The sequence below is a fragment of the Pelmatolapia mariae genome, linkage group LG4, assembly GCF_036321145.2.
Source record: "Pelmatolapia mariae isolate MD_Pm_ZW linkage group LG4, Pm_UMD_F_2, whole genome shotgun sequence".
NCBI classification, from domain to species: Eukaryota; Metazoa; Chordata; class Actinopteri; order Cichliformes; family Cichlidae; genus Pelmatolapia; species Pelmatolapia mariae.
Genome location: NC_086230.1, coordinates 26,314,858 through 26,326,321, shown reverse-complemented (window position 1 = coordinate 26,326,321; position 11,464 = coordinate 26,314,858). Strand labels below are relative to the sequence as shown.

The following is an 11,464-nucleotide window of genomic DNA, read 5'->3' as shown; positions in this document are numbered from 1 at the left end:
TTTACCACACATTAAATAAGAGCAGAAACAACATAGATTTTATTTGTACATGAGGGTAGTTCATTAAGAAAACATGTAAATGAATGTAAAAATAATTTAGGTGTTTTTTCTTTTTAATAAAATTACACAAATCATTGAAATAAATATAAAATATATGAGCAGAGTAATGACAAGTCATGAATGGTACATACTCAATTTATGCTGCCTTTTTACTGCTATTTGACAGTCACTCTAAGCCTCAAGACATTTATCTCAAACTCACAAACGCAGAAGTTGCTGCTGTTAAACTAACATTCATTGTATTTCATCCATAATTTTAGCCACACCTAATCTGTACACATGCTCCACTCTTACAATATTAAAACTGACTTTCTACATGGCTAAAGTTAAATACTATAGCTTGTAGGACTGGCAAAGCTTGTGTGTTGAAGCTTATTTAATCAAAGACAGCTGATCACCTCGAATGCTTACTCAAGATATACAAGCATGCACATTTCTGTACATGCATTTGCTATAATTATTGTATGAAAGATTTAAAAAAGATCTCAGTTCTATTACTGCTCCTTGGTATTAACTGCGGTTTACTTCAATGTAGAAAGAAAGCTGATCAAACCAAGGTTTGTATTCACCCATGGCAGGAGGGTTTTTTTATTTTCACCCATAAACATGTCTACATTAATGTATCTACATCTTTAACCTTCTTTAAACTTGTGTGTCTGCTAGACTTTTTTGGGTAGCTTAAGAAAAGAGCATGAACAAACTCTCTGCTAGGTCATACTGAAATGTAGAACTTAATTCACCCAGAGGAAGGTTTGTCCTTATTTAGGCACTGTACATAAATATATACTTTAAAATTTGAAACTGTTTTTTTTTTTTTTTTCAGGTAATTATTATTTAGGTGTGCTCATAAAAAAGTATTCACCTCAGACTCAAATACAGTAATAAGTGCTAAAATTAAAGAAGCCCTGATGTAGCTTAGTTTTGCTTGGAAACTAAACCACAAGAGGTCACTGTAATGCTATGCAGAAAATGCTTTTAGCCACAAAGCCTTTTAGGTGAATGTGCTCGAGAAATAAGTTATGTAAACAGGTAATATGTACTCATTTGTCCAAGGCTTGACACATTCCTTATCTGTAAGCAGCCTGGGTGAACAGTCCTAAAAGAGCTTTGGGGTTCTTTTTTTGTTTTGTTTTTTGTTAAGCAGTTGCAAAAGCATTGCAGTCACTGAAATTTCTGACTTGACATATTTAGAAAAGTATACCAGGTTTAGTGGCTGCAGGGGCGGACTAGGTTTGCATGCAGGTTGATCTGTTTTAAGAGCAATTTTTCCTCATATTCTATTTGCAATATTCTTAATAATTCCTCAGTTAACGCTGCCCAAAAGCCCATTTTGCAAACTGAACACTTGGTTGAAATTAGGCACTTTTGATATTAGGCGGTGTTTCATGTTACACTCGAAATGATCACATTTGACATGACAAAATATGATAGCTTCTACAGAAGGTCATCTGCAGCCTGCATGTAACCCTAGTTACTGTCCAAGTCGTGCATTAGATACATTGTGAATGTGCTGAGAAGAACTATTCTTGGGCCATAAATACTCACAAGACTTAAGTTACGAAAATAGTTCTCTCGTTGTAAATTTGAATACTATTTTTTTTCCTTTTTTTTTCTTTTTAAGAGAAAAGTTCAGCATCCTTATAATTAGACTTCAAAGACCGATTACATAATCACACCACTCCCAGCATAGTAAAAGACATAAATATAGAAAAATATGTACTATATAATGTATATTTATATAATGTATATGCTTATAAAACTAAGTATCAGGAAAAAAAGAACATGGGCTGTATTGACACAAACCAAATGAAAAATACAAAATGAGAGTAAGAACACAGCAATGCCCCTGCTTATAAATCACAGCAGGTTGTACAGCAGCAAAGTTCCCCATACTGTTCTTTGCAGCTATGGAACAGGGGAAGAACAGTCATGTCCTCTTAGCCAAGAGAAAATCCTGACATGAACAATCTATTGACTTCACTCCAAATTGGGAATGGATTCTCGGTAAGAACAGCTCGATTTCAAGTGAATTTCATATTTAAATATTACAAAATGTACAATGAGAGCAAGGCCTTTACTGCATTTAGTTATCTTGACACCACAGTTTCTAGAGATGGGCGTCAGGAGTTCTCTTGTAGAAGAGCGTGTCAAAAGAAAAGTAGCTGGTTACTGTTTCGGAAATACCAACACCGGCAGCAGCACTTCTTGTGACCCAGTATTAGGAATGATTTCTATTTGGACGGAGTTCTCAATCTAAGGGACAACAGAAGCAGTGGGAGCTTTGCCGTCTCTAGTCTGTAATATACAGCAAGCAACTTGAATTGCATCATACTTAAAAGGTCTGCTCTTATTATTATATCCAATATGGATTACCTACCAAGAGTTGCATACAAAGAAAAGAGATTAAACACCACTCAGTAAGTGCCTCAGCAGATAGTAATAGTTCACTATTACTAGTTACATTAGGCACAACTTTCCTGTAAGTGGTTCGACCACATTTTGTTTTCACTTAGTTAAGCTCCAGTAACTGCAGAAATGCAAGCGTAACTTCCTTCTTTAAACAAATGGCCCTGTGATTTTTTTTTTTTACTTAGAGAAGACTGTTAAGATACAGTCTTCTCTAAGTGCTATTTGATGAAAGACACCATTGTCAAACGCATGTTCCTTAATCACTTTGCAGTTTTACAATTTAGTCTAACCAAATTTACCATTTAAACAGAATTTAAAAAATTTTCTACAATATATATATCAAGAAACTTCTGAGTCAAGGGGCCACACACAAATGCAATCACATGCAACAGCTCCAACTGCCTACACTGTCTTTGACAACATAACATAACAGTACTTTTTAGCTATCTGTCAACTAGAGTGTAGTTGACAAGAGAGATCGGAACCCTTTCTGAAATCTGACGGTACTCAGACATGTCTTTTCTCAACTGGCAGTAGGAGGAATGAAGGCACAAATGGCACTTTTTAGAATATTGTACAAGGAAACACAGTCCAGTCCAGCAAAGACAAATTCTATCATAATGGGTGATTTTAACTCTTTCCAAATATTAATTTAAGGTGTTTCTTCAAAACTGCCAGATTAGATCACTTTCAGCTTTATATGAACAACTTTACTGGATCATTCAAACTTCTCTGAACTGTACTGGTATTGCTTTCTAAATAAGTTACTTATATAGGTATCATGGTTAAAAGACTAGTATAGCTTTTTAGCTAAACATTGGTCAATTGTCAACAGTATAATGCAAAGATCCCTCAGAACCATTTCTACATAAGATTTCATGTTACTCAAACACTTAGTCAAGTGACTTTACTGCTTAGCACCTCCTAAAAGTGCTAAGCATATAAGTTTCCGGTGCCGCGTTTGGCTAGCTTTCAAAGGCATCTGATAACTGTGGCCTTGAAGAAGTGTCCATTTGACCTCACAGTGGAAAGATATCACCTCTGTGTTAAAATACATGTGAGATATAGCATAGATCACATGTAGAACTGTTCAAGGCAACAGACACAGAGGCTCATTAATATTTATACAAACAAAATGTGATTTGGCAAAGGCTTTAAAAGTATCCATACTGTCTCATATGCGTTACTTTAAACCTCTCATATTTTATTCTTTACATCATAAAGTATGAGAGGTGTCCCAGACCATGTGCTGCCACATTAAGGCGTGTCAAATACTTGAAATTTGAGTAAAAGCAAATCTCTGCTATCAGTCATGGAGGTAGGGTCACAGAGGCCCGATAACCTGCCGGTGCTGGTTGTCAGGAAGGGGGTTTGCACAGTGCACAGACAGTGTAGATTGTGTAAAAGAGACAAATAGAGGGAGACAGAATTGTGAATGCAGCATAACATCACATAGAGCTTGCCACCCCGGCCACCCCTCAGTCTAACTACCGAGCCTCGTCTCAGTGTGGGATGAGTGGGTTTAGACCAGGTCAGAAATAGGAAGGACCAGGCAGGCAAAGGAGAGCCCAGTCCTGTCAACACTAGGAAGGTGTTGAGAAAGCGGATGGGCTGGAGTTGTTTTGGCTGGTAGATTTGACGATGGTGATGACGCTGGTGGGGGCAACTTTGCCTGGTGAGAGAGGCCCTCTGGTCACAGTCCGGGCGAAACACTGCAAAGCCTCATACTTGGCTCGCAGTGCATCCAACTCCAATCTCATGCTGGCATTCTCACGTGCCAGCTTGTCCACCTCCTGCTGCAGCTCGGTCTTTTGTCTCTCCAGCTCCTCCTTTTGGGTAACACGTTTGATGCGGCAGCTCGCGGCATAGCCGCGGTTTTTCAGGGTCCGCCGTCGCTGCTTCAATCGCACAACATCCTCCTTGGTGAGCCCACGCAGGTGCTGATTGAGCTCCCGCACAGACATGGCAACCAACTCATCATCGCTGAGCACAGGGGCATTCTCACCCACCTCCTTCTTGACCTGCAAGACACGAGCAGTGCATGAAGAACTGTGTGCAGGCATGAATCACTAAAACATTTTTCAAACTTCTCATGCTTACCTTTAAAGCTTTGCTCGTCTTAAAAGTAGTCGTCATTCCCTGCATGAAGACAAATGACCAGAATCTCACAGAAGACACTGAAAAGTAAAAAAATACGACCTCAAGTAAGTGAAACAGAACATATTATTGATGGACGAAAGTAATTACAAATAAGCAGATTTACTCAGCTACTTATGTTGGCAATTTAGAAGCAATTGGGGTAGTGAAGTTATTCTACTAGAATGACTGGACAACATGTGTTACTTTGCACATATCATTAGTTTATACTACTCGGGTTACTTCTGCTGCAGAGTGCGTTAACATGCAGGAATTTTAAACAGTGCATTTTAGTTCAAGCACTATATTTTAAAAATGAGATACAGATATTTTTTACTCAAGATGGCATGTTATTTGACATTTCAGATATGACAGATAAGCAGAAATGACACCCCTACTGGTGATACTCGAGAAGTTTACTGCACAGACGTCACATCCCAGGGTTACATCATATGTCAGTGCTCATGTTTGTTTGTTAGTGACATAAATACCAGCAGATGGCAGCATGACTCTATTAATTGTCAGCACTGTTGCTTGTCTGTCTTTACATATTAAAAAGAGGGCCGTGACAATGTAGTTCACTAGACCAGGCAAAATTAGAAACAGGCAACCTCTCTCCTGCTTGTCACAGAACTTTGCATTTAAGCTCTCTGCCTCAGTGATTTTGCCAGGGCAGTATTTAGAAAAGCCTCTCTGTACTCATTACAGTGAGCCACATGCTTTCCAGACTGCTGCCATGGCCAAAAAAAGCAAGAGCGCTGAGCTGCGATCCTGTGAGAGGCACACATCCCCCAAAGGCTCCATTTCAAGACCTACAGACCAGCTTGACTACGAGTGCACTGTTCCATGCTCAACAGATACCATGGAAACGCCCTGCAAATGGGCGTGGGAGTGTGAGTCACATGGTCACCAAAAGGGTAAACAAGTCTCATTCATAACCGCAACACAGCCCATACATAGTACAGACCAAAAGAAAAAAAAAAAAAAAGAACAGCACTAACTTGTGCTGGTAACTTCAAGGCAACCTGTGTACAAAAATCCTCAATTCTCCTCTTAAATCCAATCTCTGTCCCATCATTTATCTTCTGATCTGACATCTCTGGATTTACAGAGCAGCAGTCTACAGGATTCTGCCTCCTCAACAAAGCAAATCATCACATCAGTATAACATTTATAGTTCTGCTGAACTTTACAGGGCAGCATGTGGAAAATTCCTAAAGATAGAGTGTCACAGAGAAATAGTTTCCTTTATAGTCACTGATGTATTTTTGCTGGGAGACAATGTAGTCTATCGATTTAGTGCCGTCTCTCTGTGGTTGGATCCTCTTACATTGGGCTTTCCTGAGCTGCCCTATGCCCTTATTTAACGCTCGTGGATATATTTAGCCCGCAGTGCTGACACAAATTTCTGCCAACTAAACAACTTAAAGGGAGCAATGCGATAAGTGATACCCTCAGTAAGAGGGGAAATATTCTCTTCAGACCTATTAGCTGAAGCATTCATGGAAGAAAATACTGTGGGTGTGGCTGTTCATTGTGTGATATATATATTTCTGTTAATACAGGGCCTCTAGGGGGTTCTAACTCAGACCAGTAGTGCAGTGAAAACTTAGAAAAACAAATGCTTTTTTTTTTCTTGTCTTTTAAACATTACTAAGTCATTGTCCTAAAATAGAAAATCAAGTCAGAATCCTAACTTGGAAAATAAACACATGGCAAATGTGTGTAATGAGCGAACAGCTACAAACAGAATCCACATAAACTTCGGTTTAGAGATTTAAGGAACATCTGGTGAGCTCGCTGATGTCCTTTATTCATTTGCAAAACATGCTGCAAAGAATTACATAACTGAGATTTTAGAGGCATCAAATAAAGATGATGAACTAAAATAAAACATTCCTCAAAAGCAAGCTGGCCCTAAACGGTCTAATTTAAGTGGTATTGCGTCAGAGGGGGGTCCCTGGGTATGTTCCTTGCAAAAATCATGGAAAAGCGGTCTGGGGCTTCTCTGATCTTTATACAAGAGGTCCCCAGTCTGAACCAATATGCCAGATTGTTTGCCTGAAATTCTTAAGGCATGTGCTTATGTTTTTGCAACTTGCACGGGGACACAGCTTTCTTGATTAAGACACCAAAGTTTCCTCAGAGAACCAAAAAAAAAACAAAACCCCCAGCAACCACACCGAGAAGACAGACAAAACACGTCCTCTCGCTATAGTCAAGAAAACAACTTACGTTAGGCTTTTTTTTTTCTCTTCATAACAGTAAGGAAAGGAGTCTGGGAAAATACCTCAAAGAAAAGCCACAGTTGGCGGGTAAAGAACAAAACCACATTCCTGAGCGAACACACATGTGCAAACCCTCACATGCACACAGGCAAACCTTTGCTGAAGAGGGAACATGCAGTCTGAATAAATCCTGCAATGCGCTCAGCTACGGGGGTGGAGTGGAGACAAACCCACTTGTAAAACAATGGCTGCAAATTTCACAAAATGTCTGGAATTTTGAAGTATCGCACATCTGTCACTTAGCCAAATAAATGGAAAACAGCCTGCGCATGCTTACGTGTGGAAGTCAGGAGTCTTTCTTTCTTATTGTTGTGTTTCTTTGAGGGACAAATTGTAAATAAAGTGCTTCATTTTTTTTTTTAATTCACTTTCCCTCATTTTGACAAGCAGTACTGTTTTATTCCTAACGACACCCCTCTGACGACTGATAACCAAATAAGTGCTCACTGGAGTAAATGCTCCACTGTCTATCCACTATAAACACAAACATTTCACGGCTCTGCTTGTTTGCTGGGGGATTTGAGCAAAAAGCACAATGTTGCCTGCTGTGTTCTTTGAAGATGTACAGATGCATGTTATGAATATTTTTAACTAGCTCAAAAGCAAGTAAACCAGAGCAGAAGCAAGAAAACAGTGATTTTTAAAAAAAAAAATCATCTCTAGGCAAACAATTGTGGGACAAGAAATCCATTATAACCTTGCTCCACATCTGAGACCAAACCAGTTAAATAAATGTATGTACCCTTCCTTCACCGATACCTCGTGGTTAAAGTATAGCTTACTGTTTTTGAAGTCAGGGATCGGGTCAAGTTCATGGCTGCTCTTCAGTTACAGCAGGTAACTGTGGGGCCCAGCCTTCCCCTAAAATAAACAGCGTATCAAAGACTTATGCGCTCACACTTCACTAATAAATGCAGAGCTGGCTTGTCTGGATTCTTTGTTTTTCTTCTCTTTTTGTGTAGGTTGGGGAGGGGGTTCAGTGCAAAGCAGACTTACTGCTGCCCTTGACATTCAACTTTAGTCTTCATGAGAAAGCGCTTGCGTTTCTTGCACTTTTCTAAGGGGTGGGGGGTGGAGAGATTTCTTCACAGACTGAGGCACGCAGCACTCTGCTCTTTCTCCAGCGCAGCACATTTGGTGGGATATTATGTGAAGGAAATGGAGAGCATAGCTGAGCAGTGAGTCATGCTGTTTACTGGTAAAAGCGACAACCAGCAGCAGGGAATCACACCCTCCTGATCTGACATTTCCTGGAAAATCCCGTTGTTTCAGGGAGAGGAAGGAAAAGTACAGAGAACCTCAGAAATGGTTGGCATGACCAGCGGAACTTTCTTGCGGAAAGGGAGGAGATCTCACCGAATATCTGTGAGAAGATATTCTCCCATTCATGGACACTGGTTTTCAGAACGATGTAAAGAATGAAAAAAGTGGACACATCGGTCCTTTTTTTAATTAGAACTAATAATTAGTGACTAAAAGAAGACATTAATATTCAGTCACTGCTAATAATAGTCCTAAAGATTTCGATGATGTTCTTTTAGGACAGGTTGAGCAAACATTTTGAATGATTTGATTTGAAGCACAACAGAATCGAGAGTTGCATCCAGCTCCATCAGGAATCAACAGAGAATTCCCAGCAACACAACCCGGCAGTATAATTACAGGAGTACCTCTGACACTTGCCACACCTCTGACCATAATGAGGTGAAAGCAGTGGTTTGAGATCCAGTCTTTCTGACAGAAAAGACTTGATACAAGCCGCTGCCGGTGGCAGAGGGAACAATCTCAAATGCTATATAACTGCCAGGGAGTCACGTTTGACAGATGCAAGGCAGACCTGTTCAAACAATCGCCTCTTATTGCCTGTGTCCACTCTGGCTGGCATGCTCGGCTGCAAATAAAAATCACTGGCTTCCACAGTCAGTAATCAAAACTTGACATCTTTTTTCCAGTAAGAGGAGCAAAACACATCACAGCGAACGTGTTCTCTGTGAGTCATAGCATTGCTAACCACAAACATTTCACTTTCACAATACTCCACCACAAAAACGGTCTCGCATTCTGCACTGCTTTCATCCATCACCACTGTCCGGCAAAATGAGAAACAAAGGGAAGACAATTTGACCACATGCTGTATCTTCAGGGGAATTTCTCCCCCCCCCCCCCCCCCCCCCCCCCCCCCCCCACTGTCCCATACTGGTATGATGAGTCAGCTGCTGTAACTTCTCCATCCAAAAAAGATATCATCACTTTAGTGATTGAACCACATGTTAACCTCATGACAGGAGAACACCCTGCTCCTACTGCTTCAGACTGAAAGTCACTGTGCACCCACCAGAAACAACAGTGAATCATAAAGCCCCCCCTCAAGACATCAACCTGCGACCATCTAAGCGGAACAAGTTACTCAGACACAAATATTTTCCATATATTAATCACAAGTTCTTAAGTAAATGGCAAAGGGCAAACTGAAAGGTGGGCATACAAGACTGCGAAGAAGATCATTGAAAGCTATTTTGGAGCCATGGTCAAAAATTCAATTAGTCATTGTAATTCCATGACAAGGTTTTCTTATCTTTACCCAGTTCATTAAGAGTTATGCAGAGCAGGAATTATAGCTAAACAGAGCGATAAGATAAAGTCTCTCTAAAGTGATTCATCGTTTGTGGAAATATGGGTTCCTTCTGCTGTTTCTTCTTTGTAGGCTAGTCAACCCTGGTGGTCTACCTCCACTCCACATCGTGCCCTTTGTCCCACATGTCTAAAAATGCAGACCACGTGTCGATTCCAATGTCAAAAGCAGGCTGGTATTCTGCATTATAGCACCCGCTATCAACCTCGTTGCCATGAGCTGGGGAAGAGCGCGAAAATTAAGGAGGATGTGAAAAATGTTGTACATAAATTTGTTTCAATAGGAAAGTGAGGAAGTTTATTTCACTTCCATTTTCCGAAAATCTCATTCAAATCACAGAAATGCTATAAATAAACACACATGTGGAAAAAAATACAATTTGGGGTTTTTTTTCGTTCTAGAAAAAGTTATAATCTAAAACCTTAGAGGTTCAGGCGTGCTTAGTAATAGTATATAAACATATTTTGTAACACATTCTGTAACTTTAGCTTTACGTTTAATGAGAAGTGCGAAGAAATAGTGTGATTTTTATCGTCTTATTATTTTTTCCCTCCCACAATGCTAGTCGAAAACGTCTCCTCGCTCGTTATACAGTTTATAAAATTTATTAGCTATAATTTTTTAAAGGGACCGCATTCAGTCAGTGTCATAATCACCGCTGTTATTTTCAAAGAACTATTTCAAATCGCAGGAAAGCGGCAAAACACACGTTTGTTTCCCTCTTTTACATATTTTCATACCATTTCTAACTTCCTATATGCGACTGCTCCGAGGTCTGCGCCACTTTTGAAGCACTGTATTATGTATCTCCAGCACAACACGTGTCCGCCCGAAAGAAACAAATCTACGAAATCAACATGAGCTTTCATAACTGGGATCAAAACTTATCCTACGAGGAGGATGCACAACACAAGCCTGTTTGCGTGCGCCACTATGTCACCGTGAGAACTCGAGTAATTTAGAAAGGAATGTCAAAACATCTTCCCGAAAAAAATAAATAATTAAATTTAAAAAAAAATACAACCTTACCTCTGTGGACGCAGATATCTGTGGACCGGAGTGCGTAAAACTGTCAAAGTATGTTTCCTCGACAACCGGTGAAGTAAGTTGACAAAGTTGGTAAAAAGCGTCCAGCACAGACGGGCAGCGGCGTATCCTCGTACTAAATTAACTACAAAACAACAACAATGTACCAACATTCCACGCTCTGCTTCCGCAAGCACTCACGTCACCGATTCCTCGTGACCGCCCCCTCCATTCATGAAAATAACTTTGTGCTGACGTCAGTCTTGGGAGGTGGGGTGGGGGGGAGGCCTGGGGGAGGCCATAAATAGAAGACAGATACTGCTGGCGACTGCTTTTGCTTACTTTACAAAACTAATCTGCACAAAGTCAGCTCACGTTGCCAGCATTAGCCAAGAAAAACTTCAGATTTCTAAAGGAAGTCATAAACCTGTTGCTCTCTAAGTATGCTCACCACCCCCTCCTCCCTCTCCTCCTCCTCCCCCCCCTCCTCCTCCTATATTTTTGAGTCAGCTCTGCACTACAAGGTATTCAAAAAAAATACCTTTGAGTGAAGGAAAACAGCGACCTCCTCCCTCAGACGTGAGGAGCAGCAGCAGCATTCCATTCCTGAGGAAAGTATGTGGTGTAGTAGCTCAGCAGTCCCAGGATTTCTCTTATTTTAACTGCACTACTGCCAATAGCGTCACAGGTTATTCTGGGTAATTAAGTACTGAATGTAAATATGTTAAGTCAGTCGCTTTTTATGGCCTCTACTTGTATGGCTTTTCCTCTGCAGCTATATGGTATTAGAAGATCTCAGCTTTGACCTGAACTACGGTGCCTGTTAAAGTCAGATGCAGTGTGCTGACGCTAGAAAACGCTTTGAGCTGGGCAGCTGAAATTGCTGAAAACTTTTCAATTTTTTTCTTTTTTT

At 40.3% G+C, this 11,464-nt stretch overlaps 1 protein-coding gene across 1 annotated transcript; it reads right to left on the bottom strand.

The window, feature by feature from the left end:
• Positions 1 to 58: 58 nt before the first annotated feature.
• Positions 59 to 10,724, bottom strand: mafk (v-maf avian musculoaponeurotic fibrosarcoma oncogene homolog K). Its single transcript, XM_063472198.1, has 3 exons — positions 10,555 to 10,724; positions 4,570 to 4,646; positions 59 to 4,490 (listed from the first exon to the last, which is right to left on the bottom strand). Exons 2-3 carry the CDS (start codon positions 4,612 to 4,614, stop codon positions 4,053 to 4,055), a joined length of 483 nt encoding a protein of 160 aa, XP_063328268.1. The 5' UTR covers positions 4,615 to 4,646; positions 10,555 to 10,724; the 3' UTR covers positions 59 to 4,052.
• Between the last annotated feature and the right edge of the window lie 740 nt (positions 10,725 to 11,464).

Bases quoted from the DNA above. Each gene is read 5' to 3' on its own strand.
- mafk (XM_063472198.1), bottom strand. From the start codon at position 4,614: ATGCAGGGAATGACGACTACTTTTAAGACGAGCAAAGCTTTAAAG. The intron at 4,491-4,569 runs GTAAGCATGAGA...CGTGTCTTGCAG, and splicing joins AGACGAGCAAAGCTTTAAAG to GTCAAGAAGGAGGTGGGTGA.